At 40.8% G+C, this 22,217-nt stretch overlaps 1 protein-coding gene across 1 annotated transcript in view; it reads left to right on the top strand.

Annotated features, from left to right (window-relative positions):
• Positions 1–22,217, top strand: part of kif21a (kinesin family member 21A) — a 106,574-nt gene that overhangs the window by 12,173 nt on the left and 72,184 nt on the right. Inside the window, exons 2-3 of the mRNA XM_067437268.1 lie at positions 12,091–12,313; positions 13,983–14,165. Coding sequence (XP_067293369.1) covers positions 12,091–12,313; positions 13,983–14,165 — 406 coding nt within the window. The remainder of the gene's footprint in view (positions 1–12,090; positions 12,314–13,982; positions 14,166–22,217) is intronic.

The following is a 22,217-nucleotide window of genomic DNA, read 5'->3' as shown; positions in this document are numbered from 1 at the left end:
TCCTCACCCATCTTGAGTGGACACGCCCCTACTGCTAATTGGCTCACTCTTGTTCCTCTCCCATCTTGAGTGGACACGCCCCTACTGCTGATTGGCTCACTCTTGTTCCTCACCCATCTTGAGTAGACACGCCTCTACTGCTGATTGGCTCACTCTTGTTCCTCACCCATCTTGAGTGGACACGCCCCTACTGCTGATTGACTCCCTCTTGTTCCTCACCCATCTTGAGTGGACACGCCCCTACTTCTGATTGGCTCACTCTTGTTCCTCTCTCATCTTGAGTGGACACGCCCCTACTGCTGATTGGCTCACTCTTGTTCCTCTCTCATCTTGAGTGGACACGCCCCTACTGCTGATTGGCTCACTCTTGTTCCTCTCCCATCTTGAGTGGACACGCCCCTACTGCTGATTGGCTCACTCTTGTTCCTTTCTCATCTTGAGTGGACACGCCCCTACTGCTGATTGGCTCACTCTTGTTCCTCTCCCATCTTGAGTGGACACGCCCCTACTGCTGATTGGCTCACTCTTGTTCCTCTCCCATCTTGAGTGGACACGCCCCTACTGCTTATTGGCTCACTCTTGTTCCTCTCTCATCTTGAGTGGACACGCCCCTACTGCTGATTGGCTCACTCTTATTCCTCTCTCATCTTGAGTGGACACCCCCCTACTGCTGATTGGCTCACTCTTGTTCCTCTCTCATCTTGAGTGGACACGCCCCTACTGCTGATTGGCTCACTCTTGTTCCTCTCTCATCTTGAGTTGACACGCCCCTACTGCTGATTGGCTCACTCTTGTTCCTCTCCCATCTTGAGTGGACACGCCCCTACTGCTGATTGGCTCACTCTTGTTCCTCACCCATCTTGAGTGGAAAAAATATGTATGTTTAATCTTGTAGATAAATTAAGGATTAATGTGTAAACAACCATAACATGAAAATAATAAAATAAGCTTATTGGAGTAGGCTTTTAATTTTAGTGTCAGTGAATCTCTGTTGATATTAAAATATTAATATTATGGATTATCTAAGAGGAAAATTATATTATTTTAATTGATCACAGTAAAAATTCACCCCATGTTCACTTAATTACTTTGGTTGAAGCAGATGTTGCAATTTTGACTTCTCGCATAGAATAAAATAAAAAAACATTAAATGTGATTTTGTTGTTCCTTTCTGTGATTTCAAATATAAAACTGGAAACAGTTGGCAGAGGATCATTGGCTTTTAATGAGATACACATTCCAACTGAAAATGCTGAAATGTTTGCGAGCAGCTTTGGAGATTTTTGTGTGGTAGGTTCACATATAGCAAGTCACAGTTTTAAGAAACAACAAAAATATACAGGATTCTTACATTAGTAATGCAGAGCTGAACACTGCTTATTCTAAAACAAGCCACAGACTTGCAAAGTAAAGACTGTGATGACCATTTTGTCATTGAATGTGTTTACTGTCAGAAACATGAATATTGGTGCTATAATAATCATTAATTTGAGCTGAAATTCAACGAACGCTGTGAACTCAGACATGGGTGCATGTGAATAAGGAATTAAGGTTAAATGCCAGTAGATCCAGTAGTGACCTACATTCTCTCACTTTCTGAGAGAGAGAGAGAGAGAGAGAGAGAGAGAGAGAGAGAGAGCTGTGCTGCTGATTCCTACATAATGAAAGACTGTCTATGACCAGTCAAATCCACTAATCCTTTGTGTCTTCCTCATACAGGGGTTTGCATGCTCTTGTCACACCGGAGTAATATGAATTGTAGAAATATCACTGTGCTCAGTTGCTATCAGCATTTTTGTGCTAATTTAATAATAATAATAATGTTTGATGCCTGCAGAAAATCTGGATTGTGTAAAACAAACAATGACGTGGACAATAGTCATCATCAGTTATTAGCCATGATAGAAATCATACACTCACACCTGTTCAATTTCTCATTAATGCAATTATCTAATCAACCAATCACATGGCAGTTGCTTCAATGCATTTAGGGGTGTGGTCCTGGTCAAGACAATCTCCTGAACTCCAAACTGAATGGCAGAATGGGAAAGAAAGGTGATTTAAGCAATTTTGAGCGTGGCCTGGTTGTTGGTGGCAGACGGGCCGATCTGAGTATCCGAAATTGGACAGTTGAAGACTTGAACTTGAAATGTTGCCTGGTCTGATGAGTCTCGATTTCTGTTGAGACATTCAGATGGTAGAGTCAGAATTTGGCGTAAACAAAATGAGAAAATGGATCTATCATGCCTTGTTACCACTGTGCAGGCTGGTGGTGGTGGTGTAATGGTGTGGGGAATGTTTTCTTGGCACACTTTAGGCCCCTTAGTGCCAATTGGGCATCGTTTAAATGCCACGGCCTACCTGAGCAATGTTTCTGACCATGTCCATCCCTTTATGAGCACCATGTACCCATCCTCTGATGGCTACTTCCAGCAGGATGATGCACCATGTCACAAAGCTCTAATCATTTCAAATTGGTTTCTTGAACATGACAATGAGTCTACTGTACTAAAATGGCCCCCACAGTCACCAGATCTCAACCCAATAGAGCATCTTTGGGATGTGGTGGAACGGGAGCTTCGTGCCCTGGATGTGCATCCCACAAATCTCCATCAACTGCAAGATGCTATCCTATCAATATGGGCCAACATTTCTAAAGAATGCTTTCAGCACCTTGTTGAATCAATGCCACGTAGAATTAAGGCAGTTCTGAAGGAGAAAGGCGGTCAACCACAGTATTAGTATGTGTTCCTAATAATCCTTTAGGGGAGTGTATATCATATTGATCAAAATGTATATATTGATGCAGTCCTAGTGGTGCTTGTAATTTTAACTTTTTGTCCATTTGTGATTCATTTAATCTATTAAGATTTAGTTTGGGATTTTGTAAAGGGAAAGATGATCCAAGTTCCTCATAAAATGCCACAGGCGGTAATGACAGTTTATGCTTTAATGATTTATACCGATTGTGTGAAGCTGCCTCAGGAGCGTGAACATGACAGGCACAGGCTTGTCTTCAGACGGCTAATTTCAGAAGCTAAATTTGAACACTCGTTCTGTTCTCATTAATTGTGGAATTAAGAATGAAGTGTTTTAACTATATTAGTCCATTTTAAACTTATCACACTGAAGTAAACTTGGGGTGAATTTTCACTATTTTGGTTTAAGCATATGTTGATGTAACATTGGTAACAATTTGCAAAGGATCCATTGCATTACCGGAAAGTATTGTTTGTTTGGATGGTTAGTTTGAAGTTACATTTATTTATTTTGCAATATCAAATTTTCAGGTGGTTGTAAAGTAACGTTTTTCGTTTAGCTCCTTTAACGTTTAGCTCCTTTTAAATTTGTTAGATGCAATAATTACACCATCTGGACAAAAAAATATTCTCATATTCCAAAGTAAACAATCGTTCATTCAAACGTAAAACTTAGTTCTACTTGCATGTTGTCTTTACCATTTGGCTGATGTTAGGCAACGTTATTGATTAATGTTAAAGGTAGAGGATTTTACCGATAACAAGGTTGGACCGCACTTGCCCATAACGGATTCATCGACCAGTAGTTTTTAAAATAGGTACTGGATAAAAAAAACATTGAGTAAAACAGTGCTGAACTTTATTACAATAAATAAAAAATAAAATAAAAAAAACTACTGAACCGTGAAAATGTGGTAAATTGAAATAAATGTTTCTTTAGTTATAATCTAGAAACATGTATGTAAATGTCATAGATGTGATGTGTAAATGTGTAAGATAGATGCTGAGAAGCTGTATATAGACTACGGTTCAAATAAAGTTAGCTTCCTCTAGTATAACCACATTTTGAATTCAACCTGTTTAGTGCTAACAACCGAAACTTAAATAAATAACCTGTTACCACTGTTACCATAGCTCCTCTTCTGAAAACTCTGGTTCATAGAGGTATGGTTCTGGATCTTGACTAAGAAGGAACCCTCTTCGTCTCTCACAAAATTATCCATGTTCTTCGCCATTCATGTACTGTATGAAAAAATAGCCAACTACTATTCACGCCGGTATGTTGACGAAAGTTGTAGGATTTCGGATGTGTTGTGTGATATATCTGAGCTCAAGTAGCAGTGCTTCGCCTGTGCTTCCCCATAATATAGTCCACAGTCAATATCTGCATAGGAAATCGGCCAGTCTTAATCTGCATCGCTATTTGTACTCGTTGTGAATACGCAGACCAGAAGAAATAATTAGGTGGGGGTTTTTTTGGATCACTTTTACTCGGGACATGCTATTTGGCAACATAGGATTCCATTCATTATGCTAAGCTAGCGGCGACCCTGCCAAACTAAAACAATGCATGCACTGAGACAAAAATGCATCTGCCCACATATCTAAATGTAGGAAAGATGTTGAATAAGCCCTATTTCTAAAAACAGTGGAGGATCCCTTTAACTAAGGTTATTACACGGCTCTGTGAAATACTTGATTGGTCAATCGTGCATTCCAGCTGTATATTCCCAGATAACAACCAACAAAGTTAATAACACACCGCTCATCCGAATACTACGAGTTATCTTGCCCATTAATACTTATATGCTTAGGCCCAATCTCATTTCTGCCCCTTAGCCCTTCACTTTCCCCTACCCCTTCATTTTGCACATTCACGTGAAGGGCTAAGGCTGTCTCAATTCTGTTTTGGCTCAGATCAGCACGGAATGGAGCCTTTAAAAAACAGGGAGAGTCGTTTGGCCCGATGGAAAAGACATCTTGTATGTTCTGCATCATTCTGTAACCCGAAAGCTCGATGTCCATAAAAGTGCATCTAAATGTCAAATAAAGTTCTCCACGCGGCTCTGGGGTGTTAAAGGCCTTCTGAAGAAAATCAATGATTTTGTGTAAGAAAAATATCCATAAACTTTATAAAGTAACGTTTTGGCCGATCGCCTTCCTTATTCGATTTATGGGAAAAGTGTTGAAAGTAGGGGAGGGCGATATAGCCTCAGCAGCTTTATAGTCACATATAGCATGAGTCAAATGAAAGCTGGCTGAAAGTCAGATGAATCATCGTTCTGTATTAATGCGCTGTTTTCTTTATGAAGCGCACACACACACATCTCTCGCAGAGATCGCACTGCAGCTTCAGCAGCGTAGGGGGCGGGCTTTAGATTCTAGAGAGCATTTGATTGGACAGAAGATTTGATGAGAAGGTGAAGTCATCAAAATCTGTAATTCGTTTTAATGCTAGCCTGAAAATCCAGACCCACATCAAGATGTTTGGTCTGAAAACTCACCATTGACAGCTCAATCCGAGGGGCGGATAAACGGTTGTCTTTCAAACTCCCTCTGCACGCGATAGGATAGCGCTACAACGACCAGAGCAACGAAGGTGAAGCGGAACTTGTTGATAGATTAAACATTCGCCGTATCCGGTCGGCTAAACTCCGAACACATCTTCCCTTCTTAAGAATGACTTCAGTGCCGTTCTTTGTTCTTTTCTCAGAGAAAAGCTTAACTCCAAGTCTTCCAGAGTCGCAGTCAAAGCTGATTCGAAAGACCGCCGTTCGTCAGTTTCTGTGTTTACTAGAAGCACGCAAGCGCAACTCGGCCGTCATTATGTTAAGCCCCGCCCACCGACTCTGTACACGATGTGATAAGCCCGACCAGAGTTTGGCGTTTACAGCTCAAAAGTGTATTGAGAGTTGCTAGACGACACTCGCGGGCAGATTAGATTTGTGGCCGCTAGGGTGCGTCTAGATTTCTAGGCTATTTTAACGCAAGTGAGAGACTCTTGAATGATTATATCTCCTAAATGCAAATTTTGTCATTGTTTTGGAACACACCAGCTTATTCATAACTTTAAGGCTAACACAGTCATACTAAAAGCTAAAAAACGTCAAAGTTGATTTCAGTGGGCCTTTAAGTTGTCAATGTTATATTAATTGTCAAGAGAGCTGACCTCTTGTTACCAAGTAGCTCTCTTTTTATGTATTAAATCGTCATCGGAGGCTGACATGCTGTTCTTTGTGGTGTTGTTGTGCGCGATAGGGAAAGTAAATGTGCCATACATCATTGTGTTGCTATATCATTGATTTTGCAATATGACACTTTTTTATCATGTAAAAATGTTCACCTATATTATCGTCGATGGTTTGATATGGCACACTCCTAGTTGAGAGTGCCTCTGAAGTTCAAAAGGCTTACACTACCAGTTACGGTCGTCAGACGTAGCGTAAGCATTTTAAATTGTGAGATGGCAATTTCAACACTTTTCCCATAAATCGAATACAGAAGGTGATAATGACTCATAGGATCTTCGGCCATATGTTTTTGAACACTTGCTAAAGAGAGGCGCAGAGCTGTCAACTGATTGCCACCTTGTGGTGAGTTGGAGAATCGTGTAGGTGAACTGGGAACATTTTGTCAGAGAATCCTTCCTGGAAGATCTTTAACTCCTTCCTCCAAAGAAGCTGTGAGCTCCATTTACAGCAGCACTTGGTAACATTTGCTCTCGGGGTCCCCCTACAGTTGGGAAAAAATAATGTCCTCAACTGCTGTCGTAAACTCTGTCATCCTACAACAGGGGATGCCATTGCGTGTGCACATGACAACCCTGATAGCCCTGAACTAGTGTTAGCAGCACTAACAGTTATACCTGAACACTGCAGGAGGAGTTCACATGCAGTTGTTCTTCTGGCGGCGCATGTGAAATGTCTTCATCAGGTACAGTCAGTGGCATATGTTTCAGCATGTCATATGAATATAATTTCATGGGTTTAATTTTTTTCAAACGACAAATAATCACGATGCTCACGTTTACAAGCCAGCTCATTATAGTAGTCTATTGGTTAGCGTTTTACAGAATCTATATGATACTTCAGTTCAATGTTTGAGTGGTAGCTCACCGTAACAAGCAGGACAGCATCGGTCGGGCACGCCTCCTTCAGCTCACGCCGACGAGCAAACGCTGGTCACATGTTGATCCTCGTCCTGCCTTTAATCCCATCACTTTTTCGTTTCCTCTTATTGCTTTCCTCCAACAAAACCTTTTCTTTCTTATTTGTCTGTGCTGCTTCGGACATGACTATATTATCCGACGAACAAAGTTGGGCTCGCACGTCTGAATGTAAGGAAGTGTGGGTGTTGGTGGAAGTGACGTATATGCCGTAAAGCAGTCGAATTTTGTAGTTCTTTTTGTTCTCGGGTTACTACCCGAAACCCGAAGTTTAAAAGTACGATTAAAAACGATACAAACCCCATCAGGCTATGGCAGACGTGTCATTCAACCTATTGTTAGTCGATGTATCATCACAAGAGTCTTGAAAATATATTATGAAGGTTGAAAAGTTACCTAGTGCTGTTTTAAAGCCTCCATCATGGAAGCGGTTGCTTCGAACTGTGGCTGAAAGCTTATTGCTGGCAAACCATCAGATGGCTTAGATAGGAAAAGCTGGGCTGGACCAGGCTGCTGTAAGTCAGGACGGGAACTTGCTGACCTTGCCTAGTAATATTGGTCAGCACTTCCAAATCTGAAGCCATGAAAATGGTTCTCAGAGAGTTGGTTCCCCAAATGGAGTAGTTTAAGAGTATCTTGGTGTCTTCTTCAAAAGTAGACAAAGGTTTAGCAGAGGCAGTAATGTGGTTGTGGTACCGGACCCTTGTGGTGAACCAAAGGTATTTTAATGCCTGGCTCACACTACAGGAGTTTTAGGCCGATTTTTGCCCGATTTTCCCCTCCCGAGACTCTGAGAAAAAATCTTTTCCAGGACCTCGATCGGTTCCGATGTTCGGCGCAGATTATCTGGTAATGTGAGGCGTTCACAGATCAAATCTTGCATCTCCCAATCTGCTCTCACACAAATCGGGCTCGCCCTGATCATATCAATAATGTTTGATATTTATCGGGATGAGCAAGATTGTAATAAGGTCAGTAGCCTACTTTCACAATAGCTAATGGCAAACAAGTCTAGACGAGACGGACTTGTCGAAATGGCGACCGCGAGTTGAGTTGCCGTAGTTTGCAGTAGCTCTCAGAGAGAGAGAGAAAGAGAGTGATAAACATTCTAGCACACTAGTGTGAAATAGCGTTTGTGTAGGGTTCACCTAAAATACTCAGAAATTAGAAAACAATAAATGACAGTCGTCTGAACGTTTCTTCACTTTATTCTCGGTCACGCTTAATAACCAGCCTGAAAAACCCGCTACACTCCAGTACAAAAAGTGTGCATGCACCACCTTTATAAGTTTTTACAACAAAACCCGCCAACTACTAGCCCAAAACAACATGTTCTTGGGGGGGTTCTTTGGGAATGGTAGCCTAGAAATCTAGACGCACCCTAGCGGCAGCAAATTTAATCTGCCCGCAAGTGTCGTCTAAGAACTCTCAATACCCTTCTTAGCTGTATTCCTCACAATCTGGATGGGCCAATCACGTTGTGTATAGAGTCGGCGGGCGGGTCCATAATGACGGTGGCCGAGTTGCGCTTGCGTGCTTCTAGTAAACACAGAAACTGGCGAACGGCGGCGGTCTTTCGAATCAGCTTTCTAGAGGGAGTTTGAAAGACAACCGTTTATCCGCCCCTCGGATTGAGCCGCCAATGGTGAGTTTCCAGACCAAACGTCTTGATGTGAGTCTGGCTTATCAGGCTATGGGAATGGTGGTTGGGGGGTAAAATGTGTGTTATTTTGGCAAAGTTGCTAAAATTTGCATTCATGCGTCTATATAGCACATAATAGTCACTTCAAGCCATGGACATGGAAAACAAACGCGGACTTGGCAACACAGTGCAGTTGAGCTCTGTTGACATTTGACAACTAACGTAATGCTTTGCTCCGTTGCTCTGATTGGTTGTAGCTCTATCCAATTGAGGTCTTTCCTGGTTCGGTTGAAACACGCCCCATAATCACAGCCCAATGGAGCATCAGACTCATATTCTGACTAGAGTTGAGTATGACCACGTCAGGCTAGTGAGAAGCTATAACATCTGGGAAAGACTATAGTAGAGCTCCTGCAATTGGGCATCTGGTCAGGATTCCTCCTGGTGCTCCAGGCATGTCCAATTGGGAAGAGACCAAGGTCAGACCTAGGACATGCTGGAGTGATAATATTGGTCAGTTGGCCTGGGAACCCCTTTGAGGTCCTCAGGAGGAGCTGGGGGAAGTTGCCTGGGCAAAGGTTGTTTGGACTTACCCTGCTGCCACCATATCCTGATCCTGGATAACAGCAGGACAATGGGTGGATAGATACAACCCTTAAATCTGACATTGCTTCTTAGAGCAGATGCAGAGATTAGTGAATGATGGCAAACATTTCATTCTCTTCATTATAGTTTTTTTTATGTTACCCATTATATAACTGTGATAATAATTATGTGATGTCCTGGGACTCTAACACATCCTCACCCACATATCTGTCTCTCTTTCTGTCTCACTGTCTTGTGTGTAATACAGGATAGCTCCAGTATCAAACACACACAATACTCTCTCTGTGCCTCGTTCAGGGAATTGTTCTCTGAACAAAAGTGCCTCTCACAGTCGGAGAGAAGGCTCAGCCTCTGCTGTCAGGTGCACACACAGAACGTGACATCAGTGTCTCTGTTGAGGGGTGTTTTAAAGTGCCTTATTGTGCAGTTTGAGGTACATTATGAGATGTTGCAGCTGTAATTCCTCACCATCAGCGTTAGCAAGTGTGTGCGTCCATCAAAACTGTGTACATTTCTAATTTATTGCGGTGCAAATGTAAGAACATTATCATTATCTGTATCAATAACGGTGCATACAAACACTAATATGGATGACTGATGTAACATTAAAGTTTGTAAAACAACTTTTGCTCCTTTATCTTTACTCAAAGTAGTAATGGGATGACAGACAATCTGCATTAATAGACTCAGTTTAAGGGAATACTGTAGCCCACAGCGGATTTACAGTAGTATCTCAGTGAGACAGCAATAATGTGAGCTGGCTGGTTAGCTGGAAACTTGCACACTGTAAAACACAAAACGATGTATTTTGAACAGCCATCAGAAAATATGAATATATATGAATCAATAATTATTCATACTTACAGGTTGTGATTCTGAGGAGCAAGTTGGTCCACATAAACTGGGTACTGACCCATCATTCAAGAGCAAGCATTTTGTGAATTACATGTTTAACTGTCTCAAACATTTAACATGTTTTTACTAGGGCTGTCAATCGATTCAAATATTTAATTGCGATTAATCGCATGATTGTCACGAGTTAACTCGCGATTAATCGCAATTTAATCGCACATTTTTAGCAATTGTAAATGTAACTTTGACAGCCCTAGTTTTTACTATTACAGCTCTCAACGTCTCAAATATTTAGTATGGCATTATGATGAGCATTGTAGCCGATCACAGACATGTTGAGTGCATGAATGCAGTGATTGATTTACTGACACATAAAGAACATCTGACTGTACATGAGTCATATCAGAAATCACTGGTCTCAGATCAGGCATCAGAATGAACACAGTTACTCACATGTTGTGGCTTTACTGTCGAGTCCATATTGTAAAAGTGTGTTTGCAAAGCCTGCGCTAAAATTGCGACAGATTTACCAAAGAATCCCCAGTGAAATGCACCGAATACAAATAAATGATGCTCATCTGAGACGTTCACATTATTGAAAATAATAAGCACATTCCTAGTGTTAGGATCCTTTGGAAGGTAATATTTTTAGTCCAGTGGTCCTGTATCTCTTCTCTCCTCGTCATCTCACTAACACACCAGTGGGCGGAGCCAAAGATGCGATGATGAAGTAGGCCAGGGGCCTATTGCACAAAACTAGGATAAGGGATTAAGCCAGGATTTCTTGGTGATCTTGTCATCTTTATGCAACACCGCTGTCATGTAAACATACCCTGAACACACACTCACACCAAGAACTATAAAGATAATGAAAGATAACTGTATATTAGCGGATAAATTGAGCCAGGATCACAAATATATCCCGGCTTAATCCCTTATTCTAGTTTTGTGCAATAGGCCCTAGGTCTCCAAACTCACCAGAATAAGCTAATCAGTGTCTTACAAGGGCCTCATAAGACACTGATTAGCTGGCTCAGGTGTGTTTATGTGGTGTTGGAGCTAAAGTCTGCAGGACAGCGGCCCTCCAGGACTGAGTTCTGACCCCTGAAGTAGGCGTTGATTATCTTCTGCGGAGACGGTCTTTCACTGATCTATAGGCACACTCTAGCTGGGACGGATTTTTTCTTACCACGGTTGAAAAGCAAGAAATTCCCGTGGTTCAGTGGTAAACCGCTTTTAAACCCTGATGACACCCCCTCTGTTGCGCGTTTTGTTGTGAGTGTCAGTGTCCTCAATAAAACCGTCTCCGGAGCAATAACTCTGATTTAAACAGAAAAAAAACATGCAAACTAAGTTTATTTTAACTAGACAAAAGATTGGTTGTCATAAAATCATTATTGGTGTCAATAAACCTATATAATTGAACAGCTCGATTGTGGTCTCAGCCTTGATAAAGTGCACGTAAGTTAGCCGTGATACACAAGCTGCACGATTAAGTCGTTTATCTAAACGAAAAGCTGCAATCTCAACGTGTTTCAACATCCAGATTTGTAGCCATGTTAATAACGTTTGTCAGAAACCAAACCATTTGTAAATCCGTCAAGATTTCAGCGAGATACGAGTATTTATGTTCGTACAGATCACTCATCTTACATCAGGTTCCACAGAGCCCGACAGAAAGCTTGCCTGTGACAAGATGGCCGCCGGTGATGACGATGGTGACTCCACCGTAAGACATCTAGCCTTTATTATGTATATCTATGGCTATACCCCTTCTAGCCACAACTCTTCTTCTCCGTTTTTAGTGTATTTCTGTGGCAGAATTACAGCGCCACACACTGGCCTGGCATGTCTACTACATCGTTTTGAGTCGCTTTCACTGCTCATGTGTGGACGCAGATATTTCTAGAAACGAGGAGACAAAAAAGATCGGATTGGGAAAGCTCTGGCTCCGTGTGGACGGGGCCTAATTTGCACTTTATCAACACATCAAGAGGTTCGCATTGTTATTCAGCGTCTGACTGGGCATGCTATTTTTGTACATTTCATGTCTCTCTCTGTCACAGGATTCGTCCTCAGCTGGCAAAGGAAAAGATTGAAGGATGTCACATCTGTACTTTTGTGACCCCTGGCGAACCCCAAGTGGTTCTGGGAAAGGATAAGGCCTTCACGTATGACTATGTGTTTGACATGGACTCGACGCAGGACAACATCTATGCCAACTGCACTGAGAAACTCATCGAAGGATGTTTTGAGGGTTATAATGCCACTATATTTGCCTATGGACAGGTTTGTGTCTTTCACTACGTCTTATATCATATGCTTGCTAATGTTAAAAGGCCTTTTGCATTCTCATTTAAACAGTCAGATCAGGGTCATGTTCCCATCTATCTCCAGGTTCCGAGGCTACTGACGGAATGTTGAGTGAACCGTTATCGAGAGGGGACTCTGTTTAACTGAATGTTAAAAGGGGTGCATTTAAAAAAAAAAAAGTACAATGAAAGTTTACAGAGTTTCACTGACATAATTACATTAAAGGGTTACTTCAGCGATTAGCATATGGCTTTGTATCAGTAGAAACCCTGGAGTATATTCAAATGATTGTGCTTTCCCCCCCTCATATCCCCCTGAGACGAGAGATTTATGCATTTTATTTCTGGAAAAATTCCTCCTATGATGCAAATTGACGATATTTGCATCATCGGAGGAATGTTTGGCCAAAGGCTAAAGACTACAGCCAGCAGAGGGAGCCATTTCCCAACTTAATCAGTTCCCTCTTTGTTGTTTATGAGCCACAACCGGTTAGTGTATTTTATTATTTAAGTTGGTCCGTTTAACAGTTTATGTAACTCATTACACAAAGTGCAACGCTGTTTAGCTTTGTTAACTAACGTTAGATGGTAATTGAAACTAATCCGAAAAACTTAGCATATAAAAGTGTAGTAATTCATTCAGACACCATCGATTGTTGGTGTTTGTAATGATCAGTTTAAACTACTGAATAGACAGCTTACCATTCTGAAACATCCAGCAAAAGTCTTTCCTGAGCAGGTTGTAATCGATCCTCTTCGATATTCTCCGGGTCTGATTCCGGCTCAAATTGATAAGGCAATATAGACATTTTTGCAATAACATTGAGCGCGTTATGGTAAGAGGCGGGACCTTTCCGGGCAAAGTGTGCTAAGCTGCTGTCCAATCACAGTGCGGGAAGCTCTGGCCTAATCAGAACTCGTTACGTGTTTCTGAAGGAGGGACTTCATAGAACAAGGAAATCATCAGGCCGTTTTTAGGACAGAGGAAACAGCGCTGTACAGATAAGTCAATTGTGTGAAAAATGCTGTGTTTTTTTACACGCGAAACATGAACTCATGTTATATTGCACACTGTAAACATAATCAAAGCTTCGAAAACACGCGTTGAATGGGACCTTTAAACAAATAGTTTTACCTTTAAGCTGCTTCTGGTTATTTATTGTCCCTTTACAGGTGACATTACCGGTTAAAGGAGATTAGATATGGCCTGGTGTTTATTTGTACAAGCTCTGCTCTTATATCCATGTATTTTTCATGTTCTCTCTCTGGCTAGCGTTGCCCGTGACCTGCATTTCATGGCCGACGTCCCCCAAACACCAGCGCACAGCTCTGACATCTGCCCGTCCCTCTCTCTGGCTCTGTTAATAACCCAGATTTATCAACGGTCTCACTCATCCGCCAGACAGACACATCAAACTCCAGCCATCCTATAGACAAAAAACAGTACTAATAAGATTAGTCTATCATCAATGATATGAATTTATTTATTTAAATGCAATCCACATCCTTTTGAAACACAACTTTAATTAGGTTCAGCATGCACAATTTGTATAGTAATTATACAAACTGATTATAGAGGCAAATGCATTTGTGGAATATCTGTTGTGACGTGTGGACACGGATCAGATGTTTGTGTTGTATCCCAGACAGGGTCAGGGAAGACGTATACGATGGGCACGGGCTTTGACATGGCCATACTAGACGAGGAGCTGGGCATCATCCCGCGGGCCGTCAGTCACCTCTTTAAAGGCATGGAGCAAAGACGGCAGGAGGCTGCAGACCAGGGCCGACCCGTCCCGGAGTTCAAGATCAGCGCACAGTTTCTGGAGGTACAGTGCTTGTGGATGATGATGATGCTTCACTTTAGGGGTGTGTGATATTGACAAAATATCTCTGTTTTCTGGAATTTTGTTGATGGCAATGATTTTTTCTGGTACCTTGCCATGACAGCTGACTCCTGAAGTTTTTGTTATTATTAATCATTTTGTTTGGCTAGTTTGCAGGAGTGACAGAAATGATTTTTTTTTTTTACAGTTTATCTGCATTTTTACCTTTTATTAAGGCGATTTTTTAAAACTAATAAAAGCTACACTGTGTGATATCGAGTGAATGTTAGTTTCTGTTCCTCTCAATTCTGATTTCGTTTTAACTCCTACGGTGGCCGATTTAGTCCAAGATTAACATGGCTTAGAGTTCGACCTCGTCCAAGAGCAGTCATATCACCCTGTAGCCCAAGACTGGTTTCCCACTGAAGCTAAGCAGGGCTGAGTCTGGTCAGTACCTGGATGGGAGACCAAATTGGAAAACCAGGTTGCTGCTGGTAGAGGTGTTAGTGAGGCCAGCAGGGGGCGCTCACCCTGTGGTCTGTGTGGGTCCTAACACCCCAGTATAGTGATAGGGACACTATACTGACAAAGAGCACCGTCCTTCGGATGAGACGTTAAACCGAGGTCCAGACTCTCTGTGGTCATTAAAAATCCCAGGATATCCTTCGATAAAGAGTAGGGGTGTAACCCCGGCATCCTTGCCAAAATTTGCCCATTGGCCTCTGTCCATCATGGCCTCCTAATCATCCCCATATCTTGATTGGCTTCATCACTCGGTCTCCTCTCCACCAATCAGCTGGTGTGTGGTGAGCGTTCTGCTGTAATATGGCTGCCGTCGCATCATCCAGGCGGATGCTGCACATTGGAGGTGGCTGAGGAGATTCCCTCTTCTATGTAAAGCGCTTTAAGTGCCTAGAAAATCGCTATATAAATGTAATGAATTATTATTATTATTATTATGAGTGCCATCGAGTGTTAAAACGCGAAAGGCGAAGCTTGAATTTACGGGTATGTCCCTCTTTGGCTAATGTACTTTCAGGATGGAGGGGCAACATGGCGACCGGCATTCGAACCCCTCACCCGTTTGTATTTTCAATGGCATATTATAAACTTACGAGAATACTTTATTACTTGAAAGAAGTAAATATACATTAATGAGCACATATATTTTTGAAAGAACTGAGTGTTTTTAGCTAAGAATAAACTAAAAAAGTTACACAGTGTAGCTTTAAATGTAGCTTGTGCATCACTTATCTCAAATTATTACATTGAATCAATAAATCATGGTACCGTATCGTTCCAAATGTTAGACCATTTCAAGGAAAAAGACTTCATGGTCAAGAAAATGCTTTTATTTGGAAATAATTTTCATACTACAAAATTTTCATATTTTAATTTGTATTGAAAGTATGGTAAATACTGGTAAAATGTACCAATGATCACATTTAAAAAAAGAAACACACATAAAAAAAGCTTTTCTTTGACTCTTTGCATTTTGCACTCTTTGTCTTTTTTTGTCTTTTTCTCACATTACACTGTGCGCCCTATCATACACCCGGCACAATGTGATGACAGGCACGGCGCAAGTGTTTTTTGCAGTAATTTAACGATTTGAGTCTCATTTTCTCGACCAGCTGTTGTTTAAACAGCAAATGCACTGACACATCTGTTCACCTTGGGTGTGCTGGTCTAAACCAGGTGTGTTCAGGCACATTGTTGGTGTGTTGATATTTTGAGGTACTGAAAACGACTGACCATTGAACAACACAAACCTGCTCTAAAGTCAATAATGCAGTATTATTGTGTTATTTAAAGGGTGTGTTAGTAATGTGAGCCTATAGGCGGTGCACAGCACACGTACACTGCTAATTACACATTGCGCAGCAGCACACACATTTTAAATATGAGAAATGAAAGGATTCCTCTCTGGAGAAGTGTTCAGTCTTTCCGCTCGCTTGTAAAGAGCGAATCCTCCATGGTGCGAGCACAACTGGCTTTTAAAGGGAAAGGGAGAATGAGACTCTGATAGATTTATTGCACATTATGCCCAAAACACACCCATGACTCATTAAGACACTACGTACAACCCTTTTAGACCATGCGCCGGGCGCACCAACCGTTTTTCTGGTCGTTAAAATAGCAAAAGTGGATTCATACGCAAGTTTTATGAGTTTACATTTATAAGTAGACCTGTGGCACGAGCTTCAGAACATGTGCTCAGATCGTTAAATTAGGGCCGTAAGACACACCGTAGTTCTTGGCACACTCGTTTGACATGTCTGGCATTGCTGTAGTTGCGGGTGTATTAATGACATGTTAAAGTCTAGAGCCTGAGTATAAAACAAGCCTGTTTTTTCAGATGTATTTTTTTAAAGAAAAAACATTGTCTTATATTCGGAACAATATGGTAGAATAATAAGATATTGTAGGACTGTTAGCAATCAAAATGAAATCAGTATCAACAAAATTCATCTTTGCAACGCAGAGGAAACAGAAGCTACATCTGAAGTGGCATTAGATCATTTACACTGACTGATTAAAGAGCTCGTACTCAACATGAACACATCTAACCTGCCATAGTTTTAAAAATAAAACTGATTAAATATTAAATTATATTAAAATGGGAAAGATACTTGAAACTATAACTGCCAGTAGGTGGCGAAATGTCACTGTCAATGAGCGAGTCATTGAATCAATCATTCAACCGATTTGTTCAAATGGACTCAATGGTTTCATTCAGAAGCGAAACGCCGCTGTGTGTGCTCAGAGACGCAAAACACTTCTGTGGGGCTTTGTTTGGAGCTCTTTTCATCAGAGAGCAAAACAGGCAATATTGTATTTAAAAATGTAAGTCACTTAATTGTTCATTAAACTGTTGCATAAAATAAATATTGCATTTGCAATCGTGCTGATTTATTTATTTTTTGGGGGGGTGATCTTTCAATATTTATTAATAATTAATAATTTGTTAAAGGTCCCATGGCATGGGTTGTTTTATTGTTTTATAATGTTACCTGGGGTGTACTTATATTGATAGTATGGTTTTTACATCAAAAAATGTCATCATTTAGAAATAAAAGGCATTTTTTCTATACTGATATTAGCCCTCTGTTTAGAATGCTCTGTTTCAAGAGGCGTGTCTGCTGTGAGTCTTCAGTGAAAACACCCACTGCTGTGATTGGCTGACATCTTTGCATTTAAAATTAGAGAACATGCGAATGGGGGCGTGGTTTAGTCAGGGGCGAGCAGAGCAGCTGCAGCGCTGCCAGTCGAGAGAGAGACTGAGCTGGGGAGAGATCGCTGAGGAAGTGTTATTGTACCGAGTTTTTGAGGGCGCGCGTTTATTTTGTTTGTATCTGAGAGCTCTGAATAAACACGAGTGAACTTTGCAACGTTATTTCTCTCACAAAATGCTTTCACCACAGCTAACAACAAACACGACATCGACATGAATACAGTAAGAGCTTCTGTTGAGCACAAGGGCGTAGGTTTGGTCTCAGCTTTGGTGGGGACATCCCACCAGGTTTGCCCAGATTATATAGTCTATTATTTATTACTGAGTATGGAAATGCACCATAGTTTGGGAATGAACGATTATTAATTTATGAGGCTTTTCAGCCCAATCCAGTACCATAATAATAATAAAAGACAAAATACTCTTTAATTGTCAAGTTCATAAATGATTTTCAAAACTGATTTGGAAAAAAAACACAACATGCACACAAAATTACTTATTTTCAATATAAAAAATGATTGTGGACTGGATTTTTTTTTTTGTACAGGATCAGTTTTTGTTTCTCCCTCATTTACTGTTCATGGCTGTTTTTGCCCCATTGACTTCCATTATAACCACATTTTTTGATTTTAAAGCCATAATGCTATATAATCATGCACAATCACTTTTTATATTGAAAATAAGTTATTTTGTTTGTAAGTTTTTTTTTTCCAAACCAGTTTTGAATCAGTTTTTGAAAATCATTATGAACTTGGCATTTAAAGAGTGATAGTAGTGATAAGAGTGACAATTAATCAAGTACAGCAGCTCAACAATAAACATGGAATCAAGTATGCAAACTTGCAACAGAACACATTTTATATTATTTTACATTTGATTATTTTATTTATTTCTAAAGAACTCTTTAATAGCCTATATTGGTGCACTTTAAAGGGATGGCTCACCCAAGAATAAAAATCCTGTCATCATTTACTCTCCATCATGATGTTCCAAACCTGTATGAGTTTCTTTGTTCTGCTGAACACAAAAGAAGATTTTAAAGGAAGTTTGTAACCAGGCTGCTTTGGGGGCACCATTTCCTTCCATGGTAGGAATTCAACATAACAAATAAATTTATACAGGTTTAAAAAGGAAATTGACAGATTTTTCATTTTTGGGTGCACTGTCTCTTTAAGCAGTCATTTTGAACCAGTAACCACTTTACTGAAAAAAATGTTCTGAAATTCAAACATTAAATTAAATTTTCTTTATTAATTTACTATTATGACTATATTATTATGCAATTATTTGTCACATTTTTATCTAAATATTTTTTAAATGTCAAACTTTATATGACAGGATTATTTATTATTAATATAGCCTATAGCTAAATTATAAATTAATAACATTAATTAGGCTATAATCTATTAATTAACCGGTCTAATGTCTAGAAAAATAAGTCTGCCAAGCTTTGATAATGTATGGAATATTATATTAATATATTATCCATTAAATGGCCTACCTAGAAGCACGGATGTGTCCGTCATCATCGCTGCTGCTTTCAGTCAGACACTGAAATGCTTCTCTGCAAAGGCTGCAGTTTGTCTTAGGTTCATCATAAGTTACTGGACAGACTCACTGATACCTTTGTTTCTATTCAGCCCTATATCTGGAAATCCTCTTGCGTTTAAACGGTGGACGCGAGCTCGACATGTTTTTAAAAAAGCGCGCAAGTCTACAGCGCATGTTCTCGAGACTCCGTCGCTATGGCAGCAGCAAAGCTGCTAAAACCCAATCTTGTGTATCGCATCCCGTATTGGTTTGATACGGCGGGACGCGTCATTTTGCTTGTAAATACGGGAAGATACGGAATCGATCCATATAGCAGCACAAAGGAGTTTGCTAAAATATTGGTGGGGACAATTTTGCCATCTTAAAATATTGATTGGGACTAGTACCTAGCATCCCCCCCTAAACCTACGCCCATGGTTGAGCATAATGAGCAGCGTCATTCAAACGTGTGATTGACCGATCCGAACATTATAAAGAGTGTTCTTTGAATGCTCTCTGTAGTTTAATCGTTTAAATAACAGATTTGTTTCATGCTGCTAACAGAAATGACGTGAAGTTGATGGTTTTAGTCACTGATGCATCATGACGGCCAGCTGCAGAACTGACAGTTTTAAACGATTTAGAAAGAAAGGCTGTGTGAACTTGAATGATTAGCTACACATCAGAACTCACTGATCCCAGATCAGGCATTAATGAACACTGTTACCCACTGTTTGTGGTGGTGCTGTTGAATCTGTATGGTAAAGCCTGTGCGGCTGACATCCACTGATAAACGGACTCCTTTCTCTACTAATTCTCTGGGCGGGCGAAGCGGAGGAAGGGGCGGAAACCTTTCCTGGTATGACGTCATAACAGGAGAATTGAAGATCAGCTCGTCTGAGCTCTCAGTTTCTCAAAGGCTGAGAAAGACAGCCTGAACTCGTTTTATACTGATCAACATTTCTAGCGACTTGGGGACAACATTCAGGCCAGGGGAGCTCATATTAATGTTGAAAAACCTCATAAAATAAGAATTTCATGCCATGGGACCTTTAAATTTATACATTTACATTAGGGATGCACCGATCTGATACTCAGGATCGGTATCGGCTCCGATCTGCCATTATTTGCCGGATCGGGTATCGGACAGACAGGACCGATCCAAATTCGATACTGTGCCCATAATATTCTGTGTTATTGTTAAGCCCCAGCGCCCCACAAAAGGCACAAAAACCTTATAAAGCATCCACGATTCGTGCACTATATTATAAGTGTTCTGAAGCCATTCCATCGTTTAATGCGAGTACAGATTAGTTCACGTCAATGCTTCCCTCCACTGCGGCTGTCAGTCACTCTCCATTCAGCTTTAAACTGTCGCGTTCGGTTACGACACTAAACACGATGAAACTTTCCAAGATTATTTATTGTTTCTGTTATGCTTGATCTGTAGATAACGCTCTAACGTTATGGTTTCTCAAAAAAAAATGGCTATCTGCTGGCGTTTGTTGCTGTAAACCGTGTTACTTTCTACCGGGTGTCAGTTAGATCACAACACTGGACTAGTTATTATATTGTTTTTCACACACAGTAACTGAAATGTTAAACTGTTAAAATAAACGGCTTATAAGAATACTGCATAGATATACTACGCGTCTATATCTTGTTTTAAACTTCTCGATGCGGACGGAGCGCGGCGCGCTGTGAGCGTCTATGACTGTGGCTGTGAGCATGTGACTCCGTGTTGCTTCAAGCGCATCATCCTGCGCACGGGATGCGCATAAGCGCTTTGTGCCGCTCTGTATTATGCTACTGTTGCGCTATGAAAGCCTTATTAATAGCCTTTCTTGTTCTGCTCTATCTATATGTTGCTGCCTCATTAAAAATATGCATTATACATTTAAAATAAATGCAATTTCTTAGTATATAGGCCCTATTTCTTTAAATATATTTACTTGTTTTTCATGAATATATTTTGTGTAACATATTTTACCAGATTTACAGCTACAGTTATTCACTTTTGTGGTTTCCTTTATTTTTTCCCAACTAAATGTTTAGATTTTATACAATTATTGTGCACTCGTGATTTTATAACTTTTGCTGCTGTATTATTCACTAATCTAATTTATTCAATTCTACACACTAAGGCTTAGAAATTCTACATAGACAATACTGCATTGGTATCGGATCGGTTTAGTATCAGTATCGAATATGCACCGATACGGTTTAGTATCGGTGCATTGGTATCGGATCGGATCGGTTCTGGAAAAATGGTATTGGTGCATCCCTAATTTACATTTATATAGCGCTTTTCTAGGCACTCAAAGTGCTTTGGGGACGATATATCTTGCACACCCCTACAGCTTTACTAGTTCATTTTAATGTGTGATGCATATTCTTCTCTACAGGGAGTGCAGAATTATTAGGCAAATGAGTATTTTGACCACATCATCCTCGTTATGCATGTTGTCTTACTCCAAGCTGTATAGGCTGGAAAGCCTACTACCAATTAAGCATATTAGGTGATGTGCATCTCTGTAATGAGAAGGGGTGTGGTCTAATGACATCAACACCCTATATCAGGTGTGCATAATTATTAGGCAACTTCCTTTCCTTTGGAAAAATGGGTCAAAAGAAGGACTTGACAGGCTCAGAAAAGTCAAAAATAGTGAGATATATTGCAGAGGGATGCAGCAGTCTTAAAATAGCCAAGCTTCTGAAGCGTGATCATCGAACAATCAAGCGTTTCATTCAAAATAGTCAACAGGGTCGCAAGAAGCGTGTGGAAAAACCAAGGCGCAAAATAACTGCCCGTGAACTGAGAAAAGTCAAGCGTGCAGCTGCCAAGATGCCACTTGCCACCAGTTTGGCCATATTTCAGAGCTGCAACATCACTGGAGTGCCCAAAAGCACAAGGTGTGCAATACTCAGAGACATGGCCAAGGTAAGAAAGGCAGAAAGTCGACCACCACTGAACAAGACACACAAGCTGAACCGTCAAGACTGGGCCAAGAAATATCTCAAGACTGATTTTTCTAAGGTTTTATGGACTGATGAAATGAGAGTGAGTCTTGATGGGCCAGATGGATGGGCCCGTGGCTGGATTGGTAAAGGGCAGAGAGCTCCAGTCCGACTCAGACGCCAGCAAGGTGGAGGTGGAGTACTGGTTTGGGCTGGTATCATCAAAGATGAGCTTGTGGGGCCTTTTCGGGTTGAGGATGGAGTCAAGCTCAACTCCCAGTCCTACTGCCAGTTTCTGGAAGACACCTTCTTCAAGCAGTGGTACAGGAAGA

The sequence above is a fragment of the Pseudorasbora parva genome, chromosome 25, assembly GCF_024679245.1.
Source record: "Pseudorasbora parva isolate DD20220531a chromosome 25, ASM2467924v1, whole genome shotgun sequence".
NCBI lineage: Eukaryota > Metazoa > Chordata > Actinopteri > Cypriniformes > Gobionidae > Pseudorasbora > Pseudorasbora parva.
The sequence above is the reverse complement of the archived record's forward strand: the minus strand, read 5'-3'. Positions and strand labels throughout refer to the sequence as shown.